The sequence below is a fragment of the Pteropus alecto genome, unplaced genomic scaffold, assembly GCF_000325575.1.
Source record: "Pteropus alecto unplaced genomic scaffold, ASM32557v1 scaffold106, whole genome shotgun sequence".
In the NCBI taxonomy this organism is placed as follows: Eukaryota; Metazoa; Chordata; class Mammalia; order Chiroptera; family Pteropodidae; genus Pteropus; species Pteropus alecto.
The window spans coordinates 10,246,369-10,263,252 of record NW_006442103.1 but is presented as its reverse complement, the minus strand read 5'-3'; the positions used below and the strand labels follow the sequence as shown (position 1 = coordinate 10,263,252).

At 56.3% G+C, this 16,884-nt stretch overlaps 2 protein-coding genes across 2 annotated transcripts in view; both read left to right on the top strand.

Annotated features, from left to right (window-relative positions):
* The first annotated feature begins 5,504 nt into the window (after positions 1 to 5,504).
* Positions 5,505 to 14,653, top strand: EPS8L3 (EPS8 like 3). Its single transcript, XM_015595391.1, has 17 exons — positions 5,505 to 5,535; positions 5,691 to 5,755; positions 7,374 to 7,532; positions 7,728 to 7,877; positions 7,993 to 8,048; positions 8,430 to 8,569; positions 8,647 to 8,747; positions 8,954 to 9,068; positions 9,160 to 9,221; positions 9,461 to 9,535; positions 9,839 to 9,987; positions 12,227 to 12,308; positions 12,548 to 12,582; positions 13,158 to 13,281; positions 13,480 to 13,593; positions 13,891 to 13,964; positions 14,476 to 14,653. The coding sequence occupies exons 1-17, from the start codon at positions 5,505 to 5,507 to the stop codon at positions 14,651 to 14,653; spliced, it is 1,710 nt and encodes a 569-aa protein (XP_015450877.1).
* Positions 14,654 to 16,638: 1,985 nt separating this feature from the next.
* The window catches only part of LOC102894088 (glutathione S-transferase Mu 5), a 3,057-nt gene continuing 2,811 nt past the window's right edge, over positions 16,639 to 16,884 (top strand). Inside the window, exon 1 of the mRNA XM_006919611.3 lies at positions 16,639 to 16,758. Coding sequence (XP_006919673.1) covers positions 16,708 to 16,758 — 51 coding nt within the window. The 5' untranslated portion in view covers positions 16,639 to 16,707. The remainder of the gene's footprint in view (positions 16,759 to 16,884) is intronic.

The following is a 16,884-nucleotide window of genomic DNA, read 5'->3' as shown; positions in this document are numbered from 1 at the left end:
TGTGCCCTGAGAACCAGCAAATGTCAGAGCCTTTCCGGGAGGCAGCAGACCAGCCGCATCCTTGTCACCCCTTTGTGCAGAACCATTCAGCGACTCCACTCGCCACCAGGTGATAAAGACACACATGTCCCTTGTCACCAGCCACAACCTCCCCGCCACACACACACACACACACACACAGACACACACTTCTCACAGCGCGATGTCACCCACCCCTCCAGCAGGATCGCTACGCCCTTCCTCTGGCCTCCTCTCCCCCCGTCATCGCTTGGCCATGCGCGCGCGTGATTTTTAAGAGCTGGCCCCAGCACTCCCTCCTCTGGGAAGTCTTCCCTGACGCCCCTAAGTGGAGTATGTTCCTTGGTGCCTGGAATGCCACAGTACATAAATGCCTTCACAAGTCCTCTCCTCTAGATCACGGCAGAAAACCATCCTGGGTCCTTGGGGATCCTGGTCTGATGGGGAGAACCCCTCAGTGTAATACAGGCCATAATGAAGGGACGTGTGCACAAGTGGTCTGGGGGCCACGGGCCGGAATCCCCCCCCCAGCCCTGGGCAGTGGGAAGGCTTCCAGAGGAGGCAGAGTTGACATGTAGCCGTGAAGGCATCTTAGGTGTTTCCCACGGGCGGAAGAGGAAGGGAAGGGCGTTCCAGGCAGGGAGAACAGCAGGCATCCAAGCGCGGAGGCCTGACTCGCCTAGGAATCACAAGTCATTCTCCGGGCTGAGTGTAAAGTACAAGGGGCAGGGAGCGGGGGAAGATAAGGCGAGGCTCCGAGGCAGGAGCCTCAAGTTCGCGAAGCTCCTATGCCATTCGATAGTAAATATGGCTCTATGCGCAACATTTGGATCAGAGTAAATACGAGTCTCTCGTCTGTTCACGATTTCATGTGCCGCTGCTGGCTAATTTATCAAGGTGATGGGTGGGGGGCGAAATGACGCCCAAAGTGGTCCAAGTCCCAGTTATCAAGGAACGTGATATGGAAAGCTTTTATAAGGAATTCTTTCTAAATCCTTTGAAATCTAATTTCTGGGACTTCTGGGTTTCCTAGAGTTAATAAGAATTTATAAAATAAATTGTAAAGATCTTCAAAGTTTTAATAAATGTATCCATAAGGGATGGCTTTTAGACAGAGTACGAACGATCAAATTTCCGGTCCAGGGGGATCCCCGGCCACAAGGAGCGGGGAGGACTGATAAGGACGAGACCGGAGGTAGGGAGGCGGGAGGGAGGCAGCCGCAAGGTCACAAGCGGACAACTGGTCGAGGATCTGAGCTCAGGCAGGAGCCGGGGGTGGGAGGGAGGTGAGTGTGTAGGAACTTGCTAAGAAGGCGGGACTCGGGATGGGTGATGGGCTGGGTGCGGGGGCTGAGGGAGGACCTGGGGATGGTCCCAGTGCCCTGCTGGGACACCTGGCTTGGTGTTGGTGCCTTCACCGAGCTGGGAACATGAGAGAAGAGGCTGGGTTGTTTGGGAGGAGATACTGAACTCGGGCTGAGTTCCAGGGTGTCTCCCAGCATCTAACGCAGTGCCCGGCAGGCAGGAAGCCCGCGCTATATAACTGCGGAGGGAATGAATGAATGAACAAATGAATGAACGAGCAAACGAAGGAATGAATGAATGAATTCACAATTCAAGGAGATGCCCCTGAGTCTCCACTTCCTTCCACTCTCCCCTGAGCACCGGCTCCTGCTGCCCCGGGTAAGATAACTTTGCCAAAGTATTGCTTTCACACCTGGAGCTGTCTTTGTGCAAAAGCATCAGTTATGGCCCCGAAGTCCCCGGAGTCAGTGGCCTGGCCTCTCCAACACTCTTAATGCCCCCTTCCCTGGAGTGGCTCCACTCTGCCCGATGTCCACAATGCCTGGCACTGAAGAAGCCCCAGGCTGCCATGGTCCCTGTCTGAGGAGACCCACTCCCAGGGGCTCTGCAAAGGGCAAGACGCCGAGAACGTCAGGGGGTGCTCCTCGGCTCCCGGCACCAAGGTTTCGTGCGCATCTCTGCAGGGAGGCGTGCCCCTGCGCAGCCCCAGGACTCTGAGAGTGACTGCTGTGCGGGCGCCGATGCGGGGAGAGGCCTGTGGGAAGGACGGGGCCTGGCCTGAGCCAGGTCTTGGCTGGGCACCTGGGCCAGGGCTGGGGGTGGGATGCGGCTACAGCCTTGATGAAGTTGGGGCTGGGACTCGGGGAGAGAGAGGGAGAAATGGAGGGACAGGCTGTCCTGCTCTGAAAGAAGCTGAAGGACCAAGCGTCTGAGACCCAAAGAACAGAACTGCCAGCGGGGTGGGGTTAGGAGGGCGGGTCCCACGAGGCCATGGCTAGAGGCTGGCCTAGCAGGCAGCTGATCCCCAGGCCTCTCAGCTGGCCCTCACAGCCCCGGCCCGGATCCTACCTCTGGACTCCAGGCTGGCCCGGGCAGTGTTGGCTGGGGTAGGGGCCGGGGAGCAGGCTGAGATCTCCTGGGGTGACCCCAGGGCAGCCAAGGCTGTGCTCTCAGGCCGCAGGACTGTCCTCACCCCCACCGAGGCCCTGACCCTCTGCCCACGAGACCCCTCACCATGCTGGCATCTCCCTCCTGCCCTCCCTGGCCCACCCTAGGGACAAAGAAAGGTTTGGGTTTTTAAACAAAACGAAGCACAAGGACTGGGTGGGCTCATGAAGAGGGACAGAGGCAGGCCTCAGGTTCCCATCTCTGCCAAAGCGAACCAGGCATCGACCGGAGGTCTGAGGGCCTGGGGCAAGGTGGGGAAGGAGAGAGAGCAGAAGAACAAGAATGGGGTGGGGGAGCCTCCCGCCAGACGGAGGGGACAAAATAAAGGACAGAATGAAGTGGGCCCTGCCAGAAAGAAATCTCAGCCCTCCATGGAAGCCCATGGTGGTCCCAGTGCCTGGTCCCCGTCTGTTCTTACGAGATCCATGTCCTGCTCCCAGGCAACACCTGGACACACACAACCATGCGTTCACACGTGCAGCACATGCACCCACAGGCACTCATGCCAGCTTACAGCTTCCCTGAACGCCGGGGTCCACTTCCAGCTACCTGTCCCCTGACCACAGAAGCCGGACTCTCCTCGGCATGGGTACCCTCTCCTTCTCGTCCCAGTGCTTGTGCCTGATGCTGACCTGGGGCCTCAGAAGAGGTATCCAAAAGGCAGAGGGAAGAGGGGACCACACCCTCACACCAGAGGCAAGCAGAGGAGGACGTTGGGAAGCAAGGGTCTCTGGCTAAGCTTGGGACACCTGTCGGCACACGCACTGCCAAAGGTTCAGTCTTCAGTGTTAGGCAGGTAGTGGCCTAGGAGGCCTCCCCACCCATCAGAGTCCAAAGAGCACAGGTGTGGCTGCCTCATGACCACAGCGCCATCAGGCCCTCCTGCTCACCTGGGGCCTGCCTGATCACAGGGCCTCTCCTGTGGCCACTAGCAGAGAAGACACCACCAGCACCAGATCACCAGCCCAAACACCAGTCCCCAGGCCTCCCTGGAACCCAGGTAAGGCCTGGCCCTCATGCAGGTCAGGGTCCAGCTAGCTGTAGGGGACCCCAAGGTGGTGGGGGCAGCTCAGTGGCTTCCCAGGCCAGGGTCTCCAGCCAGGAGGAGTCGTCCTCAGCAGGGCCTGGGACTCAGCTGTGTGCCAGCTGACTGGGAAGTAGGCCTCGGGAACCAGGACTCCAGAAGCGTCTCTGGGCTGTGTTGCTCCAAGCCCCCAAATTCAGGGGTAAGTGGGGGAATCTGGACTGCCATGGCCCCGCCTCACCCCCAGGGGCAAGGCAGGCCTCCTTCCCCGCTCCTGTGGTTGGCATCTTGAGCAAGGAAAGCCACTGCGGGGACCCGCAGGGACTATCCTGGCATAGAAGGAAGTGGGGAGCAGCGCTGACCACCGCAGAGTTCATTCCTTTCTCTTCCGTATGTAGAAGCAGGAGGTGTCGCAAGCCGAAGGGGAGGGTCTGGGGAGAGGACGAAGGGGGGGTCTGGGGAGAGGACGAGCAGGCTTCCAACACCCCTCACCCTTGGAGAGGAAAGGGGTCCGTCTAAATAAGGAAAACAGGCCCGACTCCTCCCCCACAACCCCATCGTTGTTTACTAGCCACTCATTTCCTCGCCACTGAGTTATCTTATCAGATCCTCGGCTATTTTCATAACAATCCTAGTAAATAGGAGTGTGAGCTGCTCTCTTACTCTTTGCCCAGGATATTCCAGAGTTTCTGTATGACACAGGCATCCCATGCGGATGAATGGGCACCCACAACCCTGACGCCCATCCATGACGCATGTACACCTCATTCAAATAACACACACCCTTGGCCCACAAGCCCGCCCCACACGAACGCACGTACCACATTTACCTCCATCCCATTTGGACGCGAATGTCCTCCAGACCACTCTGTCCAGTTCCCCCCACTTACCCCTGATTTTAGGAAGGCACAGGGGAGATGGAGGTGGCAAAACAAGTATGTCCTTAGGAGCTCACGGCCCAGTGACAGAGGGACATATACAGACCATTCGAGCATGGAGCTGCCAGCCAGCCAGGGCTGGGTCCATTCTCTATTAAATACTCACTCGTGACCTCAAGTCTGTTACCCTCTTTGGGCCCTCAGCATCCTCATCAGGTACACGGGATGATAACAGTACCACCTTGAGAGGATGTTCTGTGGACTAAACGAGTTGATGAATGTGGAGTCTGTAGAACAGTGCTGGGCACACAGTGCCAAGGAAGTCTAAGCAGATGGAAATGAAAATTCAATGACATAATGTTCATCAGGGCTTTGGCACCGAGCTCACAGCCCAGACCGGGATGGACAAGGTTTGGCGCGGCAGTAGGAGGGCACGCTGGGCAGAGTGGAGTGGGATGGTCAAGGAGGGCTTCAAGGAGAAGGTGATCCTTGAGTTGGAGTTTAGGGTTGGATGGGAAGGGCTCTGGGCAGAGGGTTCGGCGAATGGAAAGGCAAAGGGCCCGGAGACTTGGTAAGACACTCAGGAGAGTGCAGATCACTGACAAATCCTACAGAGCCCCATTACAAACGTGCATGCACATGTGCACTCGCACACACGCACACGTCGCACACACACCCCTCCTGAGCCGGTCGCCTTGACTACGGGAGCTGGGCGCAGCCCTCCCCTCTGGCATCGTTCACACGCGGGCCCAGGACGGATTTGGTCCCAGGTCCCTGACCGCACAGCTGTCCTGGGCCCATTGGAATGAACCTTATTAGCCAACTATCAGGAGGCCGAGAGCCTACCCTGGGGCCTCCCAGGCCCAGCCAAGACAAGGGCTCCTCTGCGGAAAGCAGGCTGGAAATGGCTCCAGAAAGGCCGCTGGAGCCGGGGCTGCGAGTCTGGTCCTGGAGGCCACGGGCGAGGGCCTGGTCCAGATCTCAGGCCGGGTCAGGCACAAGCCGCGATAGCAGTGTCCGGCCCTGCTTTGCCCTAGGATCCCTCTCCCAGCCCTGACTGCTGTCCCTTTGGTTCACTTTGGGTTCTAGGGAGTCATCTGGGCAGTGCCACCATGTCCCGGCCCAGCAGCAGAGCCATTTACAGTAAGCTCCTCCTCTCATCCCCTCTCTGCGTCCCTCCCCTGAGCTCCCTGAACCCCAGCCCTCCGGTCTCTCTCTCCCCTACGTGACCCCCACTCCTGCAGTTGCCTGCGTCTCACCATCTCCTGCCCCACATCCCCTCCGTTGTACCCCCGCAGTGCACCGGAAGGAGTACTCCCACAGCCTCACCTCGGAGCCCACCCACCTGCAGCACAGGGTGGAGGTGAGTAAGCCAGGGGCCCAGACAGTTTCCTGATTCAACCCAAGTTTTCCTGTGCATCCAGCACCCTGCCGAAAAGCAGACATGCCATCAAGCCTCTGCCACGGAAGCCAACTGCCTGATCCGGCCAGAGTGGGTGGGCTCCGGTCCAACAAGCTTAACGGAGCACCTGCCAAGTGCCAAGAAGGAGGACCGGGCAGCTGGGCATTGGCAGGAACACTGAGCTGGAGGTTAAACTGGTGGATTCCTGTCCCCAGGCAGGAACCAGTAGTGAAGGCATGGGTCAGCAGGCACCTGCAACCACCCTACCTATCTCCCGGCCGACCTTCTGCCACACCGGTCCCCAAGGAACTGCTCTTTGCCCAGGACCTGGCATGGCGGGAGAAAGGAGGAGAGGGGAGGTGTCTGGGCTTGAGCTCCCCAGGTGGGTGTGAGCTGCTCGGAGGCTGGGACGGAGGCTCCGGCCCTGCCTAGGAGGAGGGCGCTGGCACCATGAGGTCTAGTTGCCTGCAGAAGGGAAGGCTGTGGTGAGGAGAGCGCGCATCTGGTCGGGTTGAAGCCTCTGGGTAGAAACTGCCCCAGGCTGGCAGTAGACTTAGGGCTGTCATGAAGGTGCAGGGAGGGACACTGGCAAGGGTCTGGAGGGTCCACAGGGCAGCAGAGGCAGGGCTCCCCGAGCCAGCTGGGTTGGGGCCAAGGGTACTGGGCTCCGTGTGTGACAGGGGTGGGGGTTGGAAACGCCTGGCAGGCGAGAGCAAGAGGAGGCTTGCCTAGGATGCCAGGGCATTTGCTCATGATGTCGGCGGCCCCTGAACGTGTGGCGGCTCCGCCTGGAGAGGAGCCGGGAGAGGTGCAGAGGGCAGGATGATGGGATCAGGGGCAGGAGGCAGATGGCATACCTCCGCCATGGGCCTGGAAGGGACGGCGAGGGGCAAGATCGCGACTTCTGAAGTTTGGATGGGAGAAGGGAGGGGTCTCCTCAAGGAGGAGAATAAGAGCAAAAACCTGTGGAGAGGATCAGACCATCAGTGTGCGAGGGAAGCTGAGATCATTACAGACCTCACCGGGCAAGGATCAGGGAGGAGGTGGGGCTTGGTCTTCTTCCTGAGACACTGGGAGGTGATGGATGAGCAGAAGTAGGACAGATATTATGGGTATAGGAACCGGCATGCGCAAAGGCACAGAGACAGGAATGCTAGGTCACTGAGGACCAGGCTGGGATGGTAGATTCCCAAAGTGGGCAAAGGAAGCCAGGGTCAGAATGTGAGGGTGTTATAGCCCACTCAGAGGAGTTCAGATTCATTCAGCCCACATCTGCCACCATCCAGCCCCCTCAGCTGGCCCGGACTGAAAAAGGCCATGTCCTTCCTCCAGGGTCCTAAACCCCGCTGTGCGGCCCCTCGGCCCCTGACTTGGAAGCCCTATCCTAGGCCAGCTGCTTCTGGCCCTCGCACTGGCCCTTGAAGGCTGCTTCATTGGGACTGCCTGGGACCTCCCCCCCGGGGAAGCCAGGCCGTGCATCCTTCTGCTGCTGCCTTTCCCCCGCCCTGCCCTGTCCACCCGCCTGTGATCCCTCTCTCTAAACCTGCTCCCAGTCCTGGGCCTCCTCCTCTCCCCTCAGCACCTGATGACCTGTAAGCTGGGCACTCAGAGAGTCCGGGAGCCCAAGGACGCCATGCAGAAGCTACAGGAGATGGACGCTCAGGGCCGGGTGTGGAGCCAGGACTTGATCCTGCAGGTCAGGGATGGCTGGCTCCAGCTACTGGACATCGAGACCAAGGTCAGCCCTCCCACCATGCCCCGAACAGCAGCTACCGCTCCCCATATACGAAACACACCCAGGCCTACGAAGGGACCAAGGGAGATGATACCCCAGCCCCAGGCCACCGGAGGGCTGGGGTGACCCATGTCAGAAGATCGCAGGAGCCACCCCGGCTCTCAGTGACCTCACAGCTACCCTCTGCACCTGGCTCAGGAGGAACTGGACTCTTACCAGCTGGACAGCATCCAAGCCATGGACGTGGCACTCAACACTTGCTCCTACAACTCCATCCTGTCCGTCACTGTGCAGGATCCGAGCCTGCCGGGCAGCAGCACTCTGCTCTTCCAGTGCCAGGAAGTGGGGGTGAGTGGCCGGGGGTGAAGATGAGGGAAGAGTGGGTATGAAGCCCAACAGCCAGCACTCTCCTTCCACCCCACAAACGCACACACATCGTCTGCCTAACTGCTGCTTTCTCCAGGCAGAGCAACTGAGGACCAGCCTGCAGAAGGCCCTGGAGGAGAAGCCGGAGCACAGGTAGGCAGCCTCTGCCCCAGACCACCTGCAGCACCTCAGAGCTTGGGCCCGGGTGTGCCAGACCCTGGCCCTCCAGACCCTGGCCCCACATCTAGGGGAGCCCAGGAGCCTATGGCCCCATGAACCTGGGCCTGGAGCTGGGGAGGGGCCCGGCTGGGACCAGGGAATATATGGGCATGAGGAAGGGGCTGGGGCTGGGCCCAGGGAACACTGCAGGCTATCCCCAGAGGCTGACGCAGAGACCTGAGACGGCCCAGAGGTGAGCAGACTAAGCAGGGTGGAGTCAGGGAAGGGTCCAGATGGGGACCTGGAGGAAGGCGTGGATAGAGCCTCTGTCCCGAGAACACTGTCGAAGCTCTGACCCCACGATGTGTTCTGCAGACCCCGATTTGGAGCCCTTCACCAAGACCAGGACAGATGGAGGGGGGCTCCTCTGGAAAGACCATTCCCCAAGGAGCAGGCACCCCCCCTTGGAAGGGAGCCCCCTCTAGAACAGCGCCCCAGGATGGCCCCAGAGCACAGTAAGTTTAGGGTGTGGGAAAGGTGGGAAAAGTTTTAGAGCGAAGATCAAAGAGGCCATGGCCCCCTTACATTGCAGATATACCACCATCCCTAAGGTCCAGTGCCCGAGAACCAAGCACCTTCCCTCTGCCTCCTCCATTTCGGCCCCCATCCCCCGAGGACCCAGCCAGAGATGAGGTGACTGCAGATTGTCTGGGTTTTTGCGGAGGCTTTCTGAGCCTGGTGGAAGGGAGGACACCCCCTCTCCCGGGCAGACCAGGTCCCAGCATGGCCAAGACAGGTCCTGGGCTGAGGAGGGACAGGAAGCCTTGGGCAGGGGCAGGGTTGGGAGTTCTAGGATGGCCTTAACTGCCCACTCAAGGCCACAGCTGTTTGCGGTCCAGGAGGTGCTAAACCATGTCCTAAGAGACATCGAGGTGTTCGCAGGACAGCTGAAGGAGGCCGAGGCAAACGGCAATCATAAGAAGAAACTAAGGAAGAAAAAAAAGTATCAGGGAGGTGAGTGCTGAGGACGAGAGAAGGGTGGGATGGGGGGAGGGTGTCTTGAGATAATGTGTGACGCGCGCTGCCTTCTCCCCTTCCCCCGCAGGGGTGACACAGGCGCAGTACATTGATTGCTTCCAGAAGATCAAGTACAGCTTCAACCTCCTGGTATTTTACTCCCCACAAGTTCCCAAAACTCCCCTCAGCAAACTGCTCCCCCCACCCCCCAGTCTCATAAACATCCCAGGGTTCTCTAGCTTCTCCTCCTGGAACCTCCCCGCCCCATTCTGGGGACTTTCAGAGAGGGCTAGGCTCCCAGCTAAGGCCCAGAACAATTATGGACCTCGGGGTTTTGCTGAAGGTGGGGCGGGATCAGTGGCGGTGACAGCATCACCCTGTGTCCCCAGGGGAAGCTAGCCATCCATCTGGAGGAGACGACTGCCCCTCAGTTTGTACATCTCATCTTCCAAACTCTGAACTTGGTGAGTTGGGGGTGAACAGGATGGTGAAGAGGTACAGACGGAAGTGGAGACGGAGCAGAGGCAGGCTGGGGGCAGAGGGATGCCGTGGGGTCTGCCCCTCGCTCACCCAACACACCCTCTTCAACCCTGAGACACCATCCCTGCTGTGTGCAACACCCCTCAGCAGACCAGAGGGGCCGCGGTAGGGAGCTGGGGAAAAGCAGCAGGCCTGAGGTGACGTGGCAAAGGACTCTGGATCCGTTCCCACCCCAGCTGGGCCCCGTGGGAGCCTAGGCTTTCTGACACCTTCTGTCCCTCCTCTAGATCCTGAGCCAGTGCGCTAAGCTTGACCTAGCTTCCCAAGTGATCTCACCTCTCCTCACCCCCAAAGCCATCGACCTGTTGCAGTCCTGCCTAAGCCCCGCTGAGAGTAACCTCTGGAAGGGGCTGGGCGTGGCCTGGACCACCAGCCGGTGAGTGAAGACAAGACTTGAACTGAATTGGGGGCACAGGGCAGGGCGATGGATGCGGCAGGCTCTACATCGTGACAAACCAAACGTGTCTCAAAATAAGTTGGGGGACTCTACAATGGAATTCCTAACTTTTCATTAGACCGAGCATGAAAAATTTCTTTTTAAACCCACCACTAAAGAAAAGACATTATCTCAGAAATACAGAACAATTTTTCCCAAGAGACTAGAGTTGGCAACCTTCTACTAAAATATTTCCTCATCTGTGTCAAGGACAAAGTGAAAACTTTGTCTCACTCCAGCCCAGAATTAAAGCATTACTGATGTAAGATGCTGAAAATGTAACATCAGTAAGACTTGGCAACCGACTGACCGAGGAGTTGAGAGAGATTGATTGCATGTCCGTGGAGCCATGAGATGGGCAGGCAGTGGGACGACAAGGCCAAACTGACGAGAGCCATGAGGCGTCGGGGATGGAAGCAGCTTGGATGTGCTGAGCTGAAGTGTCAGTAGAACAATCCACGGAGACAGGGTGGCCCAGCCCTGAGGGGAGAGGCCCAACCTGGCAATGTGTGTTTGAGAACAGTCAGGACAGAAAAGATGGTTGGAGTCGACTAAAGGCAAGTGCTCCAGTGCACAGCCTTGGACTCACCTAAACAAGCAGAATCTGCTCTATGCCAGGAGAGAAGGGAAACTTCTACACGTAGGTGGAGAAGGGAAAAGGGGTTAAGGAGGCAGAGAGACATTCCTGAGAGTTAAAGGAGGAGAAACAAAAAAGCAGAGGCATAAAAACCAAGGGAGAAGAGGGTTTTAGAAAGAGAAGTCGACCCGGAAACAAGCCTTGGGAGCAGTTCTTTTCCATTCAGCCCCATTAAAGGATTTGTTGTCCAACCCACCTAAAGACATAAATGATAATTTGATGTCATCTCTCTCCTCAATTGTGGTAGAATATAGATGTGTGCGTGTGTGCATGTGCATGTGTGTATGTGTGTGTGAATATAAGGTAAGCACATAAGATAGAATTTACCATTTTAACATTTTGAGGAGTATAATTCATCGGCATTAGGTACATTAACAAGATTGGGCAACCATCATCACTATCCATTTCCAGAACTTTTTCATGATTCCAAACGGAAACTCTGTCCCCCAGTCAACAACTGACAAAACTGCAGTCCCTCCCTCTCCCGAGCCCCTGGTGACCACCCTTCTACTTTCTGTCTCTGTTTGTTATTTTAAATACAAAATTAGGTCACATACGCCCTAAAGCGTTTTCTGATTTCTTAGAATAACAACAACAAAAACTAGTGAATGAGTGAATTGAAAGACGAGAATACAGAAAACAGACTAAAGAGATGTAAAAAGAGTTGGATTTCAGGCAAATTATACTTAGGAGATTTGATTTTAGGCCAATCGACCCAAAGCTATAAATAACACTAAATGCTGTGGTCCAGAAGGGTGTGGGCCACACAAGGCCATTGGGTTTGGCAATCAGGAAGTCAGTGGGACTTTAGAAGAACTGGTCTCCAGAGAATAATGGCAGAGGTAAAAACCAGGAGGCAAAGGAATAATAAAAGAACCAGAAGAAAGAAAATGTAGGCAGAGCGTATAGACACATTCTCAAAAAACTGAGTAAAGAGAAGGTAACACGATGACGGCTTACAAGGAGTAGTAACAGGGTCAAGGGAAGACTCGAGCATGTTTTTAGGGCAAAGAGAAGAAATCAGTTAAAAAGATTTTTAGGAGAGAATAATTTATTTGTTCCCATTGAAGAAATGATTTTTAGCTGTTGCCTATGAATCGACCCCGCCCCGCAACTGTACTTGGGATAATAGTTCTCGAGTTCAATATCGTCAGACACAGACATTTGAGAGAGCCGTATGCAGTACACTGTGAGAAGAGAAATAACCCAGGGTGTCCCAAGTCCAGTGACAGAGCAGGAAAGGAGATATTCACCTCTGCCCCCACCACTTTAATTCGAACCCACGGTTAGTGCATATTCCTGCGGAGGTGAGGTATCTGTACTTCATGGGCAGAAGTGAAGTTGGCTGCAGACACCCTCACTCTGGGATCTGTTCGTGACTCACTCTTTGCTTCTTTGTGAGGGTCCTCGGGGCCTTTCATCTGTGCACGTGGGCCAGGTCCTCCATTACCCAAAAGACCCCGAGGCTAGGCTCTGTCATCTCTTTTCTCCCCACATCCCACAGCCTGGCTCAGGCTGGACTCAGCTTTATTCTCTCCCCAGGGCTGACTGGACAGGCGATGAGCCTCTGCCCTACCAACCCACGTTCTATGATGGCTGGCAGCTTCCAGAACCCTCCAACCAGGTACGGGGAACTTAGCACAGAGCCGTACTCAAAGCCCTGGTCTCTGGCTAGTTTCTGCCTCGTCGGTCCAAATCAGGGTCACTTGGCAATTGAGTGGCAGGTGGGTTCATGTGGGACCCTATATCTGGGTGGTGGGCAGGCAGAGGAGGGGACGGGAGGCGGCTGTGCACGAGTGGGTCTGTGGTGTGATACCAGCTCCCCACCTCCATGCTGGCTGACTCCTTGCTCTGCCCCCACAGGCTCCCTCAGGATACCAGGACTCTCCTCCTCTCCAGTAAGCCCTGGGCTCAGTCGGGACTGTGTGGTTGTGGGGAGGGAGGGATGGGGTTGGTCCCGTGGATGCTACATCTCAGAGACCCTCACAGCGATTTTTTTAGCCAGACACGTATATGTACAAGTACATCCTGCCCTACTTTGGGTGAAAATGCAGGTTTTTACCTTCCCAGGCTCCAACCCCTTCTCGCAATACTGCTCGTGCATGCCTCTGATTTCCCTGAGCTCAGGCGTAAAGTGCTCAGAGAAGAGCTCAGATATAGAAAAGTCCACTGCTGGAAGAGTCTTCAGCAATCAGCCACATTTCAGACACCTCCTGCCTGCAGAAACCCCCACCTCAAGCCCCACCTAACACTGACCTGCCATTAAACTCTGTGGAAACCCAAAAGTCACCCCCAGACTCCAGGCAGGAGATATATAGGGTTCTGGGGCTGAGACAGGGGCTCGATTTTTGAGACCCATTCTCCAGCTATTCTAACTTTCTCTCTGGGGTGAGGGGGGAGTTGGGAAGCGCTAGGTCAGGGAACACATCACACTTGGCTCAAGAGGAGACACACAACCACGGCCCTTAGCCAGGGGTCCCAACCTTGTGCCCGTCCACCCTAGACCTGTCAAGCCAGTCCTGAAAATGCAAGTCCTATATGAGTTTGAAGCTAGGAACTCACGGGAACTGACGGTGACCCAGGAAGAGGTGCTCGAGGTGAGGCGCGGGCTGGAGCCTAGAAAAGAAGGTGGTGGTGGGCGGGAGCTCCAGGCAGGCTGGAGTGGGTGATGCGGGTGTGGGGCTGGGGGGGTGGGTGGCCTAGAGTGGGGAAGGGCCGAGAGGGAGAAAGCTTTGTGGGGGAGGGGAGACTGGCTCGACAGAAGCTCCGGTAACTGGGGTCGTGACTCTCGGCAGGTCCTAGACAACAGCAAGCGATGGTGGCTGGTGAAGAACGAGACAGGACAGCGCGGCTACATTCCCAGCAACATCCTGGCGCCCCTTCAGGCGGGGGGCCAGGAGCACTCTCGGGTACCACCCAGCCTAGACTACCCAGAAGCTCCAAGGCCTGTCTTGGGTGGGGGCGGGGAGCATTCGATAAGTGTAAGAGGTAGTCCTGGTTCAGTTTAATTGGTATTATCACATGTTTAGTGTGTGCCAAGTTTATCACTGGGCCAGAGCGGAGAACAAGCCTGGTCCCTGCCAGACAAGCAAACTGTAGAGTTAGATAAGTGATTTGATGGCAGCCTAGAGAAGGGACCCACATGAGGCAGGCGTGGGTGGCTCTGGCACGAGACAGGCTCTGACTCCCAATTCCCCCAATTCTAGGCTCCAGTGCTTCGACTTAGCTCAAGGCCTGAGGAGGTCACAGCCTGGCTGCAGGCAGAGAACTTCTCCACTATGTGAGTGCCTAGCCCCATGGCGTGCGTTGAGGCAACGGACCTCTGTAAAGGGTCTGCACAATAATCAAGGAAACCCAGAGCCCCAGAACATACATCTTGACCTTCGCCGTACACGGCGGGGCCTCAGGTGCTGCCCCGTGGCAGCGCTGCCTCTGCCGAGTTAAAGAGAGCAGAAGAGGGGGTGCGCCCGTGCCTCTGTGAGAGCACTAAGTGGGGAACTGCTACCATGGGGAAGGCAGCAGCATCAGGGGGACTCAGGTGCAACCTCAGCTGCCAGCCACCCCTCCCCACCACAAGATTCTTTTCCAGGAAACTTTTTCCTTCAAACCCAGGAATTCTGAAATTGGATTAAGCCAAAATGCATGTCTCACCTCCTTCACCTCCAGATACCCTATTCCACAAATTCTCCTGTAACCCCAGCCTCCAGCCCAAACAGCCCCTTCTCTACCCAGTTCCTCAGGCCCAGGTCCTTCTGCCCCACCACTGACAGCTTCTCTGTCTTTGCTCCCAGCACCGTGAAGACCCTTGGGTCCCTGATGGGGAACCAGTTGCTTCACATAAGACCCGGGGAGCTACAGATGCTGTGTCCACAGGAGGCCCCACAGGTCCTGGCACGGCTGCAGGCCGTCAGAAGGATGCTGGGGGTGAGGACACTTGCGTTCCTAACCCCCAGTGGAAATGTGGGCTAGTCCCTGGGGACAGTGAGAGTGCCAGGTAGACAGACAAGCGAGCAGGCCCACCCCTGGGGTGGAACTGAATGTGGCAGTACTGGACACAGGCTCTTCCCCGAGGGGCTTGACTTCATGTGCTCGGGCATGCCTGGAGGCTCCAAGCTGAGTGTTGGCATGAGCTCTGAGGTGGGGGGTGAGGGGTCCCCTGGCTCCAGCCTCATCTCAATCCTTTTCTTTCCTCAGATGAGCCCTTAGGTATCAACTCGGACACATCAAGACCAAGGCCTTCTCATAAGCAAGATGGAGGATCTGGTACTCTTTAGAGGCCCGAGAATTCCTCTTTCAGGTCCCCAGTTTGCAGCAAACCCCACACCAACCTCACAGAGCAAAGAGAATGAGCAAGCCCAGAGGATGGGGCAAATGGTGTCCCCTCTAACTGTGTTAGGAGTCCTCTCTAGTTATCATCTATTTATTGTCTCTCTTCTAACCGGTAGCACGTATGCCTAGATTTGTCAGGACTCTGTTTAATCCCTCTCCTTCCCAATAAAAGCATCTTCAAGCTTGTCATGTGCCTCCCTTGAGCTTCTTCTGGGCCTGGTGGGGGCCAAAGGCAGGGAGGCAGGAAGAGCTGGGACACTGGGAATGAAACAGCAACAGCCCTACATCCCTCACAGGACCAGATTAAATGTGAATGGGATTTCCCACTGCAGCTTGGAATGGAGAGTCACAATTGGAGAATATGGCCCAAACTCTGCTTACTCTCTTTCTAAACAAACTCCCAAATAAGGTTGTGCTCATCATCTTTATCCTTCTGTGTATATTTCTCCCAGTATGTTCCAAGGCATCCGTCAGAGCCAGGGGCACAACACTTCACAGGAGCAAAGAGCATCAGGGCTGACGGTGGTAGGTTTTGATCAGTCACACTGGCTGGTAAGCTAAAGAAACACTAATGAGCATATCAGGTGTTCCGGGCAACTTGCTCTTGTAATAGACCAAGGACCAGGAAAAAAAAAAAAAAGTGTTTTAGACCCGTGCTCCCCAGATTTCCCAGCAAAAATTGAAATGAAGTGAAGGGCTCTCTGGATGTCCACGTGCAGTGGAACTAGCATAAGTTGTGCTATTAGACCTACGTTCGAATCCCAGGCCACCTGTGAGAACTTGAGCTTAGAAAGGCAATCACCCAACCTCTCCAGGACTCGCTTATCTTCTTCTAGAAAATGGGCATAAAGCTTCCTTCACGAAGTCGTGAAGCTTAAATTGGAAAAAATTAGCTAAAATATATGAAATACCCAGACTATTGCCTGGCATATCATAGGCATTCAGTAAATGTTAGTCTCATTCCTCCAGTTAACTTGTGACTGGCCTTTTGTTATCTTGTGAGGAGAGATCTAGGCATTATTAATTTATCTGTTCCTGTTCATTTGCATTTTCTTCCTTTCTTCTTTTTAGTGAAATGTCCTTTTTAAAAGTCCCACCCTTGCTTCATCCAGACTAAGGGGGAAATGTGATTTCCAAATCCAGGCTAGCGAGTCGAAGAGGCTCAGGGTTCTAAGTGGCCATGCTGTGGAGGCCCCAGGCCAGAAACCTTCTGAGTAGCTCTGGACTCCTTCCTACCCACCCGCCTTCGACATGCAAACCAAGGGCAGCGATTCCCTGGTGGCCAGAGTCACGGTCTGACTCGTGCTTGCCCACTTTCCCCCACCCGCACCCCACTAGATAAGTATTTCTAGCACGAATCTCACTCTCCTGGCATAACCAGGGCCCTCACTGCCTGGGCTGTGCGGACCGGCACTACTGACCGGAGTGCGGCTCCCACCTCGAGAGCGCACACGCCGAGCCCTTCCCGGGTCTAGCCTCGGGGTGGCCCGTCCCTGAACCCCAGGGACTGCAGAAGTCAGGCCCGCGCGTGGCCCTGTGGACACGCGGAGGGAGGGAACAAGGACAGTGGGAGCGGAGTCGGGGGCGGGGCGGGGCGGGGCTCCCGTTGGCCCCGCCCACTTACGTCAGCTATAAAGCCCCGCGCGTTCGCGCGCCCCACCTCCAGTTCCCAAAGGCGCGGAGGGGTGGTCGCCATGTCGTCGTCCAAGTCGGCTGTGGTTCTCGGTTACTGGGATATTCGCGGGGTGAGTGCCGTCTCAGCGGCCGGGTCGCTGGGTCAGAGAGACGTGGGGGCGGCCAGAGCCTCAGGCTCAGCGGTCTCGAAGAGAAGGGGCCGTCGTCGGAGCCAAGCCTCCCTCGCCGCGCCGCGG

What these genes read in the sequence shown, in the direction of transcription:
- EPS8L3 (XM_015595391.1), top strand. Translation starts at nt 5,505, where the DNA reads ATGTCCCGGCCCAGCAGCAGAGCCATTTACA. An exon ending in GAAAAAAAAGTATCAGGGAG is followed by an intron (nt 9,069 to 9,159) that starts GTGAGTGCTGAG and finishes CTTCCCCCGCAG; the next exon opens with GGGTGACACAGGCGCAGTAC. An exon ending in GTGGCCTGGACCACCAGCCG is followed by an intron (nt 9,988 to 12,226) that starts GTGAGTGAAGAC and finishes TTCTCTCCCCAG; the next exon opens with GGCTGACTGGACAGGCGATG.